The 19,496-nt window shown below is 41.1% G+C and overlaps 1 protein-coding gene across 6 annotated transcripts in view; it reads left to right on the forward strand.

Annotated features, from left to right (window-relative positions):
• xirp2b (xin actin binding repeat containing 2b) overlaps positions 1–14,454 on the forward strand; it is a 50,515-nt gene extending 36,061 nt beyond the window's left edge. For 5 of the 6 annotated variants that reach the window (XM_061878950.1, XM_061878953.1, XM_061878952.1 and 2 more), the window contains 6 exons: positions 1,000–1,299; positions 1,712–1,757; positions 1,845–1,933; positions 2,136–11,214; positions 14,110–14,240; positions 14,311–14,454. In XM_061878950.1, coding sequence (XP_061734934.1) covers positions 1,000–1,299; positions 1,712–1,757; positions 1,845–1,933; positions 2,136–11,214; positions 14,110–14,201 — 9,606 coding nt within the window. In that variant the 3' untranslated portion in view covers positions 14,202–14,240; positions 14,311–14,454. Of the gene's footprint in view, positions 1–999; positions 1,300–1,711; positions 1,758–1,844; positions 1,934–2,135; positions 11,215–14,109; positions 14,241–14,310 lie in introns of those variants that run through there. The other variant, XM_061878955.1, reaches the window with a different exon arrangement.
• Positions 14,455–19,496: the final 5,042 nt, after the last annotated feature.

Here is a 19,496-nt window from a genome sequence, read left to right on the forward strand (position 1 = left end):
GGAAGGTGAGACACCGGTCGGTAGGTCAGTATCGAGGTTAGGTCTTTTAAGAAGAGGATGAATAACCGCTTTTTTGAATGCCAGGGGAACAGTGCCCGAGGAGAGTGATAAGTTTATAATATTTAGCACTGATGGACCTAATAATACAAAGAGCTCCTTGATCAGTTTCCCAGGAAGAGGGTCAAGTAAACATGTTGTTTGTTTTATTCCATTTACACGTTGTAACAATTCCTCTAATGTTATTTCCTCAAAACGAGAGAAACTATTTTGGAGGGCAGTATCCGCCGTATATACCATTGTGTCAGTGTTAATAGAACCCCGTTGTAGCTGGGACGCATTGTCTTTAATCTCCTTTCACGCACAGCATAAAACCTTTGGTGGACAAAATGAGAAAAAGGAGTGGCTTAAAACACGTCTTTCTGTGGCAGCATCGGAGAAAGTTGTACATTAGTGTGATGAGTTCAAGGATCGCTGAAATGAGTAGGACAAAACGGTGCTTGCCAAATCCTCTCATCAGTTAGGCATGTTTAATACAAACTGTGGGATTTCTAACAATTAGGAAGGTGTGTGTCATGTTTGTTCTCCTGCAGAAAATATATAAAAGCAAAAAACGACAATTTTTTCCTTCATCTTTATCTCTGAAAGAGGTCTAGGGAGCCACTAGGACGGCGCTAAAGAGTGGCGGGTTGTTGACCCCTGGTCTCGAACATGTCACATGTCATGTTTATGTCATGTGCAGTGGTGGTAGTGTAGTTAATGTAGCTGAAAAACTGGAATACTTGATAATGACACCTATTAATGCATGTAGTGGATCCTCTGAAGTTGTACATGAGTCTTATTATGTGTCCAACAGCTCACCAAGAATACTTTTCAAACAGTGTGTGGAGTGACCCGTGGTTGGAAATGCTTATCCGCTGACCACATGGCAAGCTGGAGTTGTTGGTGTAGCCGCTACACATCCCATCTAATGTACCGTTGTCATTATCTTCATCATCACAGAAAATGTCAAGCTCAGAGGTCAAAGTGTCGAGTGGCGGCCAACAGGTGGTCACAGGCGGCCAACAGGTGGTCACAGGCGGCCAACAGGTGGTCACAGGCGGCCAACAGGTGGTCACAGGCGGCCAACAGGTGGTCACAGGCGGCCAACAGGTGGTCACAGGCGGCCAACAGGTGGTCACAGGCGGCCAACAGGTGGTCACAGGCGGCCAACAGGTGGTCACAGGCGGCCAACAGGTGGTCACAGGCGGCCAACAGGTGGTCACAGGCGGCCAGCAACTACTTTCCAGCCAAGAAACAATGGTATTTCATTTTCTAGCTGTCCTTTGCCAGAAATACTCCTGCATTGAAGTGTTATTAATGCATTCAACCGGAAATAACAACTAATATCAAAATTGCACAGTTTTGATAGAGTCAAAGATATGTTAAGTAGCGTTAGTTATTGTAGTGAGCATTATTATTTTTGCAGGGGCATCATTATTTATCTTATTTGTATACTGGATTTCAGTGGCAGAATGACTAATCATACGACAGCCTCATTCATTTGTGCAATTTGGACCTGCGTGCATATAAGATTAATATCAATAACTTGACATAATACCATAAAATATAACAATACTTCACAATATCAATATTTTTCCAGGCCAAGTAGATTATACAACATTACCTAATTGTGTGACCAACAAGCCACTTGTTTCTTTTAAATCCCACATAGGAGTCAGCGAGGGACAATAACTTGGAATGCAGTCATGAGAATGAAGGTAAGTTATTGATTTTTATGGTTCTATTACGCCATTGTTGCTACCTAGCCAATGGAAGTGGTGGTTATTCTCTATTCTTTTGAGCAGAAGAGGACTTTCCCAGGTACACCACAAAAGAACTCAGGGATCACTTTGAAAGAACCATAGAGGAGGCCGCCCCACACAAACCAATTAAGGTAATCATTTGGATTAAATGTCTTTTTTGTGTCTGCATGTAGCCTAATGGAAACAAAAGAGCCGATATTTGAACTGACGGATATGTTTGTCAGATTCTGTGGATTCCATGCTTTATTTGTAGGTGTTTGTACAATGTAGAATAATTATGAGCTGGAGTTGAAGTTATTTACCCCCAAATGTCATTTTTGCTCTTTAAATAAGATTGGACGTGACATCAATCGGTCTAAGTGGTCCTCAAATGTGAGGCAAAACAACACAGTAACTAATGAGGTGCACCATGTGACAGCCTCAGATGAAACAATGGATGACGAGGACTTTCCACCACCACCACCAGCAGCACTTGAAGACGATGATTACCTTCCGCCTCCACCGCCAGATTTACTTCAAATGCCATCAGACTATGAAAATATTCCAGCCGACAATTACTCACCAGAGCTTCAAAGACCTGCAAATCCGTCCAAAAACGTTCTTAGCAAAGATGCTTACTTAAAGCAAAAGGGCTTGTCTGAGCTGAAACGTCTTTACAAGCACATTCATCCAGAGCTTCGCAAAAATATAGAGGAGGACTTCTACAATGAGTACCATGAAGCTGTGAACAAGCAGCAATATGGCCAAGAGCACACGTATGAGGAGGATGCTGATGTCACTGATGAAGAATACGAATGGGAAGAGATTCTGCCTGGTGACGTTCAGGCAAGGCGTTGGATTTTTGAAAATAAACCACTGGATGCCATCAAGGATGAGTACCCAGATGAAGACGAAGACAACAAAAAGATTAGCGAAAAAGAAATGATTCTCGGAAAGGATGTGCGACGTACGGCGTGGATGTTTGAAACCAAGACGATGGATGAGCTGGGTCCACGTGACACCAGTTCCACAGAATATAAGTTCAACAAGTTTGACAAGGGAGACGTCCGTGCCGCGGCGTGGTTGTTCGAAACCCAAACATTGGACAGTGTGAATAAAATGCACAAAGAGGAGGAGCTGACGAAAGAGATCATTTTCACAGAAGAGGATGGTAACGCCACCATTTACCTGGTTGAAAATAAGTACATGGAACGCCTCGGGCACACAGAGACCATCGACGAGAGCCACCTGCTGAGTTTGAGAATGGTGCTAGAAGAAATCGATGACGAGGTAAAAACTATCACAAGCACCTTTGACACTCGGTTTAAATGCATCATCATGGGACAGTCGAGTCAGATGTTAGAAATTAAATCAGTGCGTAAAATTGAAACCGAACTGGAAAACTCGATTGCTTCACGTTGGCTTTTTGACACTCAACCTCTTGATGTGAACAACCCCCCTTCCTCTCTGAAGCTTGTGTGTAGCCTCTCCATGGAAGACAGCAACAAAGGAGACTGGGGCCGATGGTTGTTTGAAATAAAGACGTTAAATTCTCTTGACGAGTTGGACGGTGAAAATGCTGAAAATGAGCGAGTCGGAGCAGATGTGCGCAAACACTGCTTAGTGTTCGAAACCCAACCAATGGATTCTCTCAAGGATAACGCCAATGCCAAACCTCAAACTGTTGAAGACATTATCGGAGGCAATGTTAGATCAGCCAGAAACTTCTTTGAAAGCAGCCCTCAAACTGAGAGGAAGAACTGCCCTGAAGTCGGAAAACTTCAAAAGACTTTAATGAATGGAGAAATAAAAGGTGACGTCAGACATCAAAAATGGCGCTTTGAGAGTCAGCCCTTGGAGCACATTCAAGAGAAAAAGAAGGAGATAACACGGACCGTGGATATTAAAGAGGACCTCACGCAGGAAGATGGCACAAGTTGCAGGGCAGATGTCCGTAAAAACTGCTGGGTGTTCGAGACTCAGCCAATGGACACGTTAAAAGATCATTCAAACAGCCTCTCCTTGACAAAAGAAGATATAATTGCAGGAGACGTGAAATCAGCCAGGCATTACTTCGAAACAATTCCGATTGAAGAACTGAAGGAGCTAGCAGAGGTGGGCAAACTGAAAAAAAGAGATGAACTGGAAGAGGAGAGGGGAGATGTTAGACATCAAAAATGGCGTTTTGAAAGCCAACCTTTGGAGCAGATCCGTGATGAAAAGAAAGAAGTCGTCCGAACAATCGATCTGGAAGAAATTGACAAGGTGGACGTGACAAACTACAAGCAAATGTTTGAGAGCACAGAACTAAACAGACGGGATGAGTCTCAAAGGATCCTTGTGGAAGGCATCACAGATGGCTCAGTGCAATCTAACAAGAATCTGTTTGAGTCGGGGCTGTCTTACGCCATGCAAGACAGCTCAGGCCACTTCCATGAGGTGAAAACTGTGCGTCACGAGGAGGTGGTGAGCGCTGACGTTACTACTTACAAATGGATGTTTGAAACACGACCAATCGACCAGTTTGATGAAAGCATCGACAAATACCAACTTATCAGGGGTGTATCCAAACAGGAAATAGAATCTGGTGATGTTAAAACTGCCAAGTGGCTCTTTGAAACACAGCCTCTGGATGCCATTAAGTACTTCAGCAACATTGAAGATGAGGAAAAGGAAAGTCCGAGCCAAGACATTATGAAAGGAGATGTAAAAACCTACAAGTGGCTATTTGAGACACAACCAATGGACACCATGTATGAAAAATTGGACATGAAGAGTGAAAGTCATTGTGAAGAAATGCCAAAGGGAGATGTAAAGTCATGCACGTGGCTTTTTGAGACACAGGCCCTTGATACCATACATGAGACAGAGACCATACTGAAAACATGCACTGTGAATCAAGAGGACATTCAAGGAAAAGACGTAAGAACGGCGTGTTTTCTGTTCGAGACAGAGAAACTGGGAAATCTCTCTGGGGAGGATCGTGGCGCTTTCAAGCGCATCACGGAGATTGACATTGCATCTGGAGAGGTGTCAAGAAAGAAGTACACTTTTGAACACAACACATCCGACATCATGACATCAACGTCTGAGGAAGTGATGCAACATCTCAAGAGGGAACGGACAGAAGACATACAAAAAGGAAATGTCGTGACTTGCAAATGGCTCTTTGAAAACCAATCCATAGACAACATACACCAGGGACAAGAGGACTCAGTGAGAGTCCGCACTGTAACGGATGTACACAGAGGAGACGTCGACAAGGGGCGCTTCATCTTTGAGACCTTCTCCTTGGATCAAATCAAGGTGGCAGCCTCTGAAACGGACCTGTCCACAACACAGATTGTTTGCAATGACGAAGAGAAGGGCGATGTGAGAAATTACACCATGATGTTTGAAACTCAGCCACTTTATGCCATTCAGGACAAAGATGGTTATTACCACGAGGTCACCACTGTCACCAGCGAAGAGGTGACACGGGGAGACGTACTCGGAACACGGTGGTTGTTTGAAACCAAACCCCTTGACGCTATTAAGGACTCAAACGAGGTGTACATCTTAAAATCAGTGACACAGGAGGATGAACAAAAAGGAGATGTGACCTCTGCAAAGTGGAGGTTTGAGACACAACCTCTGGATAGGATTTCGGAAGATGAGAAGCCGTTGATGAGGACTGTGGAAGACATTCAAGGTGGCAATGTAAAGATGAATAAAGAACATTTTGAGTCTGAGACTACGTCGCAGGATTCCGTCAGAACAGTCAACGTAAGTGAAATACAGAAAGGAGACGTCAGGACAGCCAAATGGAGATTTGAAACCCAGTCAATCGACAAAATAAGAAGTCTGAGCTCAGAAAACCTCATTGAGACTGTTAAAAAGGAGGAGGTAGAAAAGGGAGACGTGAAGCATTCCGTTTGGCTCTTTGAGAAAAATCCTCTCGACCACATCAAAGAGGTTGATGAAGACGAGGAGACTCATGTCACGCAAGAGGAAATTCTCAAAGCAGATGTAAAGTCAACAACGTGGCTCTTTGAAACGACACCTTTTGATGGCTTTAACGAGACGAGAACAGAGAAAACAGAAATTCTGGGCAAGAGTGTCAAGGGAACGCTTGAGGAGCTTTACAGTCAGAAAATGGTAACATCGAAAGGAATACTAATTGAATCTGATGAAATTGGTGACGTTAGGATGGCAAAATATCACCTCATGAATCAGCAAACTCCGGAGATTCAGAGAGAGGAAGTCATCAGGGGGGATTTGCAGACTATAATGATGAATCTACTAAACAGGCAGGAAAAACAGAAGCGGCAGGTGGTCATCGAATCTGAAGAGAAGGGTCATATCAGTACAACAGTGCAGCAGCTATTCAACCAAGAGAGCACTAGCAGTATTGAAAAGGAAGACATTATAAGCGGGGACATCCAGGAAGCCATACATAACCTGTTTCATGAAACTGGCTCAGCCAAACAAGGAATTCTCATTCAGGAGGATGAGAAAGGAGACGTTCGGATGACCATATATTCCCTTCTAAACAAACAAGACTGTGTTGATGTGGAAAAAGAAGGTGTTGTAAGAGGTGACATAAAGAGTACTCTGCAAAGACTCTCCAGCCAAGATCAGCCCGATCTGACAAAGAAGATAACCATAGATGACACTGAGAAGGGAAATGTCCATTTTTATTCCACATGTATTGAATCTGGGGCCCTCACGTATCTCAAACAGCTCCATTCAGAACCAGATGAAGAGTTGACTGACACGTTCGAGAAAGAAAAGATTATTGGAGGTGATATTGAGGGCACCAAAGTCATTCTCAGTCGCAACCAAACTCAAATCGAGCGCACAGTGGATGATATCGTAGCTGGCGACGTTCATAAGACGCTGAAAATTTTCATGACGGAGCCCATCTTGTCATTAGAGAGTCCCCAAAAGGAGGACATTGTTAAAGGAAATTTGAAAGCTGCTTTGACTTCATTGTCTGAGTCAGTTAACCAGACTGTTGTTGTGGAGAAAGAGGAGGTGGTGAAAGGCAACATACCCAAAACCATGCAATGCCTGGAGAGAGCGCAGAAATGTCACAAAGAAATGGACAAGCCACATATAATTCCTGGAAATATCAAGGGAGCTCTGAAATCTCTTGAGGAATCTGTAACTTCCCGAGTAGAAGCTGCCATTGAAGATCTCGTCCCTGGAGATGTGAAAGCCACATTACGAACTCTTGAGCTGGCCAAGAGGTCGGTGCGGGAGTCGGAAAAGGAAGAAATCATGAAGGGCGATATTCACACAGCAATACAATGCCTACATGAGGCGTCTGCTGATAAGAGAACATGTCAACAGGAGATAGATGTGCAGGGAGATGTCAAAAGAACAATTAAGCTTTTAACGGGGCCTCCATCTTCACCCAAAATGCAAAGGAGCTCGAGTATTGAAGAGCTGAAAGGTGGTGTGGAGATGTCAATGAAATCTTTATATAAGACACAAGAGCAAACTGAGGTAGAAAAAGAAGAAGTGGTGAGGGGTGATGTGAAAGGCACCATTAAGTCATTGTTGGAAACGGCACAGCGTGAAAGTCCCAAAGGGAGACGGGGCGCCTACAGGAGAGTGCCAGTCAAGCAGAGGCCTCCTGACAACAATCTAAATGCTGAAGCACAGAGGAATATACACAAAATTACAACTGCTGCTTCAGCTGAAAGTCAGTCAGTCATTAACGTGACTGTAACCAGTCAATCGAATTCTTGTACAGTGGAGCAGAGCAAAAAGCAATCAAAATCTGTAGTGGAGCACAAAACTATTACACAAAATCACGGCATTAAAACATTGAAAACAGACTTTTGCAATCTGAAGCCAAAAGGAATGATACGATTAAATAAAACCAACGTGGAAACCAATGTTTACACCCTGAAAGGACAGACGTCAGAGCCCGATCTGCCTCTTCCTCCACCACCTCCACCTGTGGTAGACATTGATCTTCCCCCTCCTCCTACACCTCCTCCACCCTCGGTCAACTCTGACATTGACCCCCTTCCTCCTCCACCGCCACCACTTACCAATGAGGAGGACTTCCTCCCACCACCTCCACCTCAGCAAGAACTGGAAATAATTCCAGCACAGGCAGTTAATGTCTCACCAGCGAAGGCCAAAAAGATGACAGTCAAGAAGGTGAAACCTCCGACCTTGTGCCCTGTGCCCAAACTCGAGTCTAAAGTGGAATCATACCATGTAGCAGGAGCGAGCAAGTCCATAATTACCTCACGCACTTCAGCAACAACTGAAGTGCCTCCCCACCCGGAATCACCACAGCCGCCAAGGAAAGTTTGCATTTCTCCTATAAAATTCACTCCTCCTCCTTCCCCTCCACCTCCAATGAGAGGGAAAGCCAGTAAATTTAACACCGCATTAATTAAAGCAGAGGAAAAGTACCGGAAGTCGAAAGACGAAAACACTCCTCCAAGCACTCCAACTCCTCCCTGTATAAATAACACACTTACTGCCGGGTTCCAGACCATTACTACTGGAGATTTAAAGCTGACAAATAACGTACCCAGGGTGACACAGAGCTCAGTTGTGGAGATTGATTCGCACTTCTCAACATCCAAGCAGATTGCTGTCACCAACACCATCCAGGACAACATCAGCACCAGTCAGGAAACAACCCTCACAGGGCCGACCACAATATCATCTGCCAAGCAGGAAATGGTTGCTAATCAGACCTCGAAAGGAGTCTCTTTTAAAAAGACCTCCTCAATGACTTCCATGAGACAAGAGACTAAGAAAACGACAGCACAAAACATGGTCTCTGTTTCCACCAAACGGTCAACTCAGGCTATCACTGCCACCCAAGTCCAGGGTTTACCCAAAACAGGAGAAGAAACTACTGATGAGAAGAAAAATGTGAAAAGTCTGAAAGTGAAGGGAACTGAGAAATATGAAAGACAAAAAGATAAATCAGTGGCCTTGGTTCAAAACGAGAAACATGAAACATTTAAACCGAATTTAAATAAACTCCAAATGGAGACCAAGACAAAGGAGGAACCACAATCACACAATAAAACAGATACGTCAGAGAAAAATGCTAAGTTACTTAAATGGAGTAAATCTGATGATAGAACCACAGGTGAAGAGAAAGTTGCTGATAAATCGAAGATAACGGAAAAGGCAGTAGCTACTGTGAAAACTAAAACGGCTAAAACACATCAAAAGGTGCGAAAGAGTAATAAGCATGAAAAGCAGGTTGATTTGAAGACGGCAGAAGAGACGGAGACACAGGTGGACATGAAGCCTCCTGTTGAGGTGAAAGTAATCAATGAGACTAAAGAGATAAAACCAGAATTAAAGCTGGAGATAAACGCAGCTAATGATGTTGCTATAAATATATTTGACAACCAACCAGAAACTTCAACACCAATAAAGAAGAAAAAGAAATCCAAAAAAACCAAAGGGGTTGCACAATCTGGTCAAAATAAAGACGCTGACATAGAATCAAAGGCAGCCCTTTCAGAAACGTTGACTCAAACACTAGAAACAATTGCTGCTTCCCTAATGGACACAATAGTTACAGAAGAAGCGGTAAAGGCTGAAGGCAAAGGGGATTACAACTCACAGCAGAAAAAGAAACCTCAAAATCAACTTGTGGGATGTCAAAAGAAGAAAGCAGCGAGAGTTGTTCAGAGCAGTGCACAGACTCAGCAGGAAGAAAGTCCTGCTGACCCAAATAAAGTCTCCCTTGAGTCAGAGCTAAATGACAAGCTAAAATCAACATCAAAAGTGGAAGCTCAAAAGCAACCAGTCCCAGGATTTTTGTCTTACATCAAAGGCATCCAAACAATTTCCAAAACGGTGATCGGTACGGTGGAAGATTGCCTCAAAAGCCCACAAGTGCTTGACAAACCGGGGCAGTCATTTGCAGAAACAACTCCAAAAGCTGATATGAAGGAAAAGCATGAATGTGAGACGTTGGCTGAGTTGGCTCCATGTACCGGAATATCCAAGATCAGCGTTGGTTCTACCAAAGTCCAGACACAAACAACCTTGCATGAGAGAAGGAACGAAGAAGCAAGTCAAGTCAAGTCTACTGATTTTCGCGCACCCTCGCCGTCATTGAGGACACGCCCTCCCTCGCCTACGTTTATCACCATTGAGTCTGTCTTAAGGACGGATTCCCCCCAGAGAGTGACTCCGTCACCTACGCTGCTGCACAGGCCAGCCACACCTCCCCCGCCCCCAAGGCGCAGCGGCGAAACCCCAACGGCGCGCCTCACGAGAATTACACCCTCTCCGACCTTTGACAAAGCTGAGAATTTGGAGAGGCTGAAAGACACGACAATGAAGCTCTCACGCGGTATCACACCACCTCCGCTAATTTCTCCACAATTGATCTGTGAAAAGAAATCTGAAATTGTGGAAGCACCTTCATCATTCCATCGGCAGATCAAACTTGAGACCACCAGCAACTCAGAAGAGATGCTCTGGAAGACTTTTTCAGCAGAGCCTGCAAAGATAGAAAAAGATACTTCAGAAGATCCGGAGACTTTAAATGCAAAAAACACCCAGAGTAGCTCGGAGATCAAACTTCCACTTTGCAATGATGTCCCTGAAGAGACATCTGAGCTATCTTTAGCTTCAGTGAAAGAAAAAAGAGAGTTCTTTGAGGAGGCCCAAAAGGCTGAAATGAATAAAAGCTACACACGCAAGGAACAGATTGCTATTCCTGAACGATTGGGCCCAGACCTGGAGGACAGTGAACAGGAACATTTGCAACGGGCCAACCCTCCTATGGTGGACCTTGTAAAAGAATTAGAATCCACGGAAACAGATATCAGAAGGGAGTTCATCCCACTTGACAATGAAGCGGAAGATTGTATCAAAGAGATAGATGAGGGAATGCCAACTTTCAATATTCAAGCAATTAGGAACGTTTTTGAAATGGACAAGCAAAGTTTCTCTTTAGATGAGGAGAAAAGGAATGATGAGGAGCCGATTTCAAGCCGACAAGAAGCACCATCCAACACGTCAAGACTGCAAAGTCTGCTGGAGATGCAAGGAGGCTTAGAGCAAAGCACCTCCCTCCTTCCTCAGGAAAGTGTGCAAGAAACTATAGCCACCAATCCATCAGCACTTTCTGAAAGTAAATCAATCACAGAGCATTTCTCAAACGTTGATGGATTGGGGAGCGAGGTCACCATGACAAGTGTCAGTCAGCAGTCTGGCAGCCCGTCAAGACCGCCGCCGCCTTTCTCCTACGCTGACGCCGTGAAAAGGAACGCTGGGGGGGCAAGGAGAGCACAGACTTTTGACCAAGAGGCCACAGAGAACCTGCTGAAGAACTTTCACCAAACATGGACAGAAAGTGAGACGGTTTTCAAGAGTCTCGGCTGCGGCGTCTCCAAGGAGATGACATCACAGGTGGTGTCGCATCGTCAGACAAGCAGTGTCTCTGGTAAAGAACCATCAAGCATGTTCACAAGCAAATTGATGGCATGGATGTCAAACTTGCTTGTGTTGAGTACTGATGGCATGTGGAGATTCTTTTTAGGAGCCTCCAGCACACTTGACTTTAGACTTAGCCTTTTTAACAATAACACTCTTTAATATAATATCGTAACAATGCATTTTCACAAAACTGGCCTGCTAGTTTAATATTGCTACAAGTCCCACAATGCACATTGTCACCAGTGTTGTGTTGCATTCTGGAATTTCTGAGTTCCTAGTCGAAAGTTACAACTGGAACGCACCCCGAGGTCCAATGTCCTACTCGGAGAGTCCTCACCATTACGGGGTTGGCGTTAAAAGATGTCTACTTTGAGTGTAAACACTAAAAGAAAGTTCTGTAATATTCCTTATAAGCACTACTAGTTTACACGTTTTATTGTTGGACAACGGAGGGTACAGCCCAACGGTTAGGACACACCTTCTCATTCCATGTGTTTTCTTTAGTTTCATGACTATTTACATTGTAGATTTGCACACTCTTGGCATTCTCTCTATGAGCTTCAAGCACACCTGTGAAGTGAAAACCATTTCAGGTGACTACCTCTTGAAGCTCATGGAGAGAATGCATAGAGTGTGCAAAGCAGTAATCAGAGCAAAGGGTGGCTATTTTGAAGAAATTCGAATATAAAACATGTTTCAGTTATTTCACATAACTCCACATGTGTTCATTCATAGTTGTGATGTGACAATCTACAATGTAAATAGTCATGAAAATAAAGAAAATGACTGACAAAGTGTGTGCAAACGTTGGCCTGTACTGAATACACAGAACACCGAGACAGAATAGTACTTGACCAAGTTTTACTAAAGCTTTAGGAGACCAGCCCTTACAATGCAACTGTAGCATGACCAACAGAGGTCTAAATTCAAAGAGTCAGCTTATGTAGGACAAAAACAGCCCCTCCCGCCCAAAAAGAAGTGAGTCTGCTACTTTAAAACAGATAAGGAACTGGCCAAAACAGCTACAATATAAATAGTCATGAAAATGAAGAAAACACATTGAAGAAGAAGGTGTGTCTAAACTTTTGGCCTGTACTGAATACGGTAATGTTACTTTAGCATAACTAACAATTTTTTCATGTGATATTTGCATGTGACGTTGATAGTAATGGCATCTTTATGTTCTGTCTTCAATCACTGTGTTCCAAAGTTGAAGAAGGAGCCCATATTTGTCCAGAAAATGTTTGTACTTAGATAAGGAAAGGGCAAGAATCGCTTGCATGGACGTGACCGTCATGATTCCTGACTTGGTACCCGGAACGTTCATCGCTCAGTAGAACACATCCTTACTCAAGCTCTCCGCCACTCCCCTGTTGGCGCTTATCTACTTCCTGTCCGTCAATTTAAAGCGGTAGTTTTATGACATACAGAGGTACAAAACTGTGATTTGAAGCAGATGACCACATGTACTTTGGTTGCAAGGTGGGTAGCCAGCGTCTATTAGCAACATAGCTATGGTTAGATACAACCGCGCTAAGCTGTTTACCCTGGTGGCTGCCGTTCTAGCGGGGCCACTCTCCTATTTAGGGCAAAGCAACACAATGCATGCTATATTGAAAATAATTCATAACCTGCTTATTTCTTAATCCATTTGAATGCCTTCTTGTCAACGTCCAAACATGTGCAATTAATACAAAACATTGGATTCAAAAAATCATTTGTATGCCTGATCTAAGAAGACTTTTTGTGTCCTTGTTTCAACTGTACAATGTTATGTGTGTGTGTGTGTGTGTGTGTGTGTGTGTGTGTGTGTGTGTGTGTGTGTGTGTGTGTGTGTGTGTGTGTGTGTGTGTGTAACCACACTTGGTGTCTTCCTTTCTTTGCAGTCTTTATTACAGTAGACCATGTGACTCATGAGGTTGATATGAAAAATACATACAGCTCACTTGATTGAGGTGAAATTGAATGAATATATTTGCGAGCTAATAAAATGTGTAGTTAATATTTGTTTTTGACAATTTGGCCATTAAAGTACTAATTGCAGTTGATGTTCTGTTTGGATTGTCTCCAGGTACGCTGCAAAACAATAAAGTCATGTTGGAATATTGGTGCACATTTAAACGATGGCATTGGTTTAGAAATGAGTAGAAAACATTTCTTAAAGGGAACGTGTGATGATTTTAATTTACAAAACCCAAAAGCAGTGAAGTTGTCACATTGTGCAAATGGTAAATAAAAAAAAGAGAATACAATGATTTGCTAATCCTTTTCAATTTATATTCGATGGAATAGACTGCAAAGACAAGATGCTTAACGTTCGAACTGGAAACTGTCATTTCCTGCAAATATTAGCTCATTTGGAATATGATGCCTGCAACATGTTTCCAAAAAGCTGGCACAAGTAGCAAAAAAGAGTGAGAAAGTTTAGGAATGCTCATCAAAGACTTATGTGGAACATCCCACAGGTGAGCAGGCTAATTGGGAACAGGTGGGTGCCATGATGGGCTATAAAAGCAGCTTCCATGAAATGCTCACTCATTCACAAACAAGGACGAGGCGAGGGTCACCACTTTGTCAACAAATGCCTGAGCAATTTGTTTAAGAACAACATTTCTCAAGCATCTATTGCAAGGAATTTATGGTCCGTAATATCATCAAAAGGTTGAGAGAATGAGGAGAAATGACTGCAGGAAAGCCATGATATCACAGACCTTTGACCCCTCGGGCGGTACTGCATCAAAACCATTATATCGTTTTTGTATGATAACTAATAAGACCTTTGCATTTTGTGGGCTTTGTTCTGATTACAAAAAAAGCTCATTTTAATAAGCATGTGCTCGTAAATTCAATTAAAACATGGTCAACAACGATGATTTTTATGGGTCTTTCAATTCCCCAAAAGGCTCAGGTTCCCAAGTCAGAACTCTGCCCGGTGTGTCGAAGGAGGGTCTATCCGATGGATGGGTGGATTGTGGACAGAAAAAAGTACCATAAGTCCTGTTTCTTCTGTGAGCACTGCAAAACTAAATTAAGGTGAGCCTTGCACTTTTTTCAAAAGCCACATTTCACAGCACCAAATGAAGAGAACTCTCTTCTGTTGCAGCCTGGCAAAGTATGTCTCTCTGCACGGACGCTTCTTCTGTCTGCACCACTACAAACAACTTCTCAAGTCCAGAGGGATGTACGATAATAGAGTAGAGCAGAGATCCATCCCGGCAGACCACAAACTCGGATGGAAACACTCAACAAGTAGCTTAAGTTCCGTGGACAGGGACAAAGCAGACAGTGGTGAAAGCCCAACGACGGAAGCATCTGAAGAGCGCAAAGCGCAGGGCAGCAAGATTTCTGTCGTTTGGCCGCCGCAGGTGGATTCCCCGAAGAAAGTCTTTAAAATGGAGGAAGACATTCAACTGGCTAAACCACAGTGGCCCCCGCCCGACAAGTTCATCAGGCAGCAACACAGGGAGAGTGTTCCAACAAGTGACCTTTGAACTCTTGTAACGATGACATCAGTAGATTGAAGAAGTTGACGTTCAAGGACTGGATGAGATGTATGTTGTAGAAGAAAGATGCATACAGGTATGCAGGCAGGTGTGTGAGCAGCTCAGTATGTGTTGTAGAAGAAAGATGCATACAGGTATACAGGTGTGTGAGCAAAGATGCATACAGGTATACAGGTGTGTGAGCAAAGATGCATACAGGTATACAGGTGTGTGAGCAAAGATGCATACAGGTATACAGGTGTGTGTGAGCAAAGATACATACAGGTATACATGTGTGTGTGAGCAAAGATGCATACAGGTATACAGGTGTGTGAGCAAAGATGCATACAGGTATACAGGTGTGTGAGCAAAGATGCATACAGGTATACAGGTGTGTGAGCAAAGATGCATACAGGTATACAGGTGTGTGAGCAGCTCAGTGTGTTGTAGAAGTGGGAAAGGTAGATAGAGGAAGTAGCGGGACAAAAGGTTATGTTTCAATCATTTTCACTCATGTTAAAAAATCCAATGTATTTAGTAAAGGATCGACCACAATTGTAAAGAGACTCCTTTTGGAGTAGCAATAGTTCCCCCCACTATTAGTTGTGTTCCAATCTGAAAGTAAGAGTTAAATGCTTTAAATGTCAACTCTGCAGTGCTCTCTCATATTCCTATAAAGCCAAACCACTTTTGACACGCGGTGTGCAGAGCAGCTACTAAATGTTTGTTATTTATTGTAAAGCGTACAAGAAGACTGACTGCTAATAGTCACACATTTGTTTGCTATTGTCAACAAAACATGTTGGAGCTTAGCTGTTGATTTGTGGATTTCTAGCAAATTTCCTGAATTTGTCAAAAGCTGTCAATTTCATTCAGTTAACGTTGATCTAAAAAAAATAAAATATGTAATTTTACTCTCAATTGTATCTTTTCTTCCTGCCTTTAAATATGAAAAATGACATTGCGTCTCTAATCAAAGAAGACTCTCAGTTTACATCAACAGCAACATCTTCTGTACTTGGACACTCACTTTAAATCATTCCATCCATTTTTTACCGTGTATTCAGGGCCTTGACAATTATTTGTCAAATTTTGAGAAAAAAAACGTGTGTGTGTGCCGGTATATTTATTTCTAGGAACACTAATACAAAACCTCACAATAATGTCTGATTGAAAGCTAAAAACGTTATGACAGACCGCCTTAAAAAACTGAATGGAATTTTACTTCTTTTGACTGAATGAGACAGCCAGAATGTACATGAAAATAAAAATGTGGGATTTACAATATTAACTATGAAGGATAAAACACTGAATATTGACAACATATGAACATCACACCCCCTCTCCATCCACATATTTTACAATCGAGCCAAACACAACACAGCAAAATATGAAAAGCAATGGTAAATAAACCCAGCTACAATGTGATATATGTGATATATCACTTAGCTTTACAACTTTGTTGTAATGATCTCCTTCCACGTCTGTCCCTGACACCCACATTTCACACTCTGTGGAAACACTCCCCACCCACACTGCTTGGTGCCTCCTCTGAGCTGCTGGGACTTACATCACCATAGTAACTACTTACATCACCATAGTAACTACTTACATCACCATAGTAACTACTTACATCACCATAGTAACTACTTACATCACCATAGTAACTACTTACATTACCATAGTAACTACTTACATCACCATAGTAACTACTTACATCACCATAGTAACTACTTACATCACCATAGTAACTACTTACATCACCATAGTAACTACTTACATCACCATAGTAACTACTTACATCACCATAGTAACTACTTACATCACCATAGTAACTACTTACATCACCATAGTAACTACTTACATCACCATAGTAACTACTTACATCACCATGGTAACTACTTACATCACCATAGTAACTACTTACATCACCATAGTAACTCATTGCATCACCATAGTACCTACTTACATCACCATAGTAACTACTTACATCACCATAGTAACTACTTACATCACCATAGTAACTACTTACATCACCATAGTACCTACTTACATCACCATAGTAACTACTTACATCACCATAGTAACTACTTACATCACCATAGTAACTCATTACATGACCATAGTAACTCATTACATCACCATAGTAACTACTTACATCACCATAGTAACTACTTACATCACCATAGTAACTCATTACATCACCATAGTAACTACTTACATCACCATAGTAACTCATTACATCACCATAGTAACTATAAATAACATAGTACAGTTTAGTGGTCAATTGTACGGAATATGTACTATACTGTACAATCTACTAATAAATGTATCAATCAATCAATCAACTAACTAGACGACCATAGTAAGTAATTAGATGACCATAGGAACTAATTGGATTAGCATAGTAAGTAATTAGATGACATAGTAAGTAATTAGATGAGCATGGTAAGTAATTAGATGACCATAGTAACTAATTAGATGACCATAGTAAGTAATTAGATGACATAGTAAGTAATTAGATGACATAGTAAGTAATTAGATGAGCATAGTAAGTAATTAGATGACATAGTAAGTAATTAGATGACATAGTAAGTAATTAGATGAGCATAGTAAGTAATTAGATGACATAGTAAGTAATTAGATGACATAGTAAGTAATTAGATGAGCATAGTAAGTAATTAGATGACATAGTAAGTAATTAGATGACATAGTAAGTAATTAGATGACATAGTAAGTAATTAGATGACCATAGTAAGTAATTAGATGACATAGTAAGTAATTAGATGACATAGTAAGTAATTAGATGACCATAGTAAGTAATTAGATGACCATAGTAAGTAATTAGATGACATAGTAAGTAATTAGATGACATAGTAAGTAATTAGATGAGCATGGTAAGTAATTAGATGACATAGTAAGTAATTAGATGACATAGTAAGTAATTAGATGAGCATAGTAAGTAATTAGATGACATAGTAAGTAATTAGATGACATAGTAAGTAATTAGATGAGCATAGTAAGTAATTAGATGACATAGTAAGTAATTAGATGACATAGTAAGTAATTAGATGAGCATAGTAAGTAATTAGATGACAGAGTAAGTAATTAGATGACATAGTAAGTAATTAGATGACATAGTAAGTAATTAGATGAGCATGGTAAGTAATTAGATGACATAGTAAGTAATTAGATGACATAGTAAGTAATTAGATGAGCATAGTAAGTAATTAGATGACATAGTAATTAGATGACATAGTAAGTAATTAGATGACATAGTAAGTAATTAGATGACATAGTAAGTAATTAGATGAGCATAGTAAGTAATTAGATGACATAGTAAGTAATTAGATGACATAGTAAGTAATTAGATGACATAGTAAGTAATTAGATGAGCATGGTAAGTAATTAGATGACATAGTAACTAGATAGATGACCATAGTAACTAATTAGATGACCATAAGTACTAATTAGATGAGCATAGTAACTAATTAGATGAGCATAGTAACTAATTAGATGACTATAGTAAGTAATTTAGATGACATAGTAAGTAATTAGATGACATAGTAAGTAATTAGATGACTATAGTAAGTAATTAGATGACATAGTAAGTAATTAGATGACATAGTAAGTAATTAGAGGACATAGTAAGTAATTAGATGACATAGTAAGTAATTAGATGAGCGTAGTAAGTAATTAGATGACATAGTAAGTAATTAGATGACATAGTAAGTAATTAGATGACATAGTAAGTAATTAGATGAGCGTAGTAAGTAATTAGATGACATAGTAAGTAATTAGATGACATAGTAAGTAATTAGATGACATAGTAAGTAATTAGATGACATAGTAAGTAATTAGATGACATAGTAAGTAATTAGATGACATAGTAAGTAATTAGATGACATAGTAAGTAATTAGATGACATAGTAAGTAATTAGATGACATAGTAACTAATTAGATGACATAGTAAGTAATTAGATGAGCGTAGTAACTAATTAGATGACATAGTAAGTAATTAGATGAGCGTAGTAACTAATTAGATGACATAGTAACTAGTATATCATGCAAAAGCGCACATGCCAACCATTGAAAGACTTAGTATAGTTCAAGACTAACAGTAATTTGAAAAAATCATTGAACATCATAATATTTTTTTGGGATCATAAAGATCCAAAAAAATGATTTGAGGATGGCCAGCGTGTCAGATAGAAAAGAATATGGGGCGCATGTGGCCCCCAGGCCTTCATATGCCCAGGTCTGGTTTATTCTGTTCAGGGTCACGGGTAGCTGGAGCCTATCCCAGCCCACTTTGGGCAAAAGGCAGACTCCACCCCAGTCTGGTTGCCAGTACTTTTCGCCTGCTGTTCAACTGGGGGTCTGGGTTCCAAATACGAGCCACTAATGACACCATTGTGGCCCCTGAGTTTAGTTTAAAACTTGGGAGAAATGTATTTTGCAACCAATTCCTAAAAAGAATAGAATTCTCCTGTTGAACAGAGGAATTTGGACTTCTGTAAACATATTGGCAGATACTTTCATTGACATTTTAACCTTGCTAGCAAACACGGAACACCTGGAGTCCAAACTTGCAATTGACTCAACTGAGGTATTCCTCAGGGTACTCATTTAAGCCATCTTCTTTTTGGCAGTTATTGTAATTTTTTGTAATTTGATTATGTAATTAAGCTGCTGCAGCCTTTTTTGTGTACTTCTTTAGTTATACTAGTGGTGTTCTTCAAGGTTCCATTTCAGTTCCTCTCTTTTTCATCATTTGGGCTACTCAACTGGTGAGGGACTCATGGTT

This window comes from Nerophis ophidion, linkage group LG19 (genome assembly GCF_033978795.1).
Source record: "Nerophis ophidion isolate RoL-2023_Sa linkage group LG19, RoL_Noph_v1.0, whole genome shotgun sequence".
In the NCBI taxonomy this organism is placed as follows: domain Eukaryota; kingdom Metazoa; phylum Chordata; class Actinopteri; order Syngnathiformes; family Syngnathidae; genus Nerophis; species Nerophis ophidion.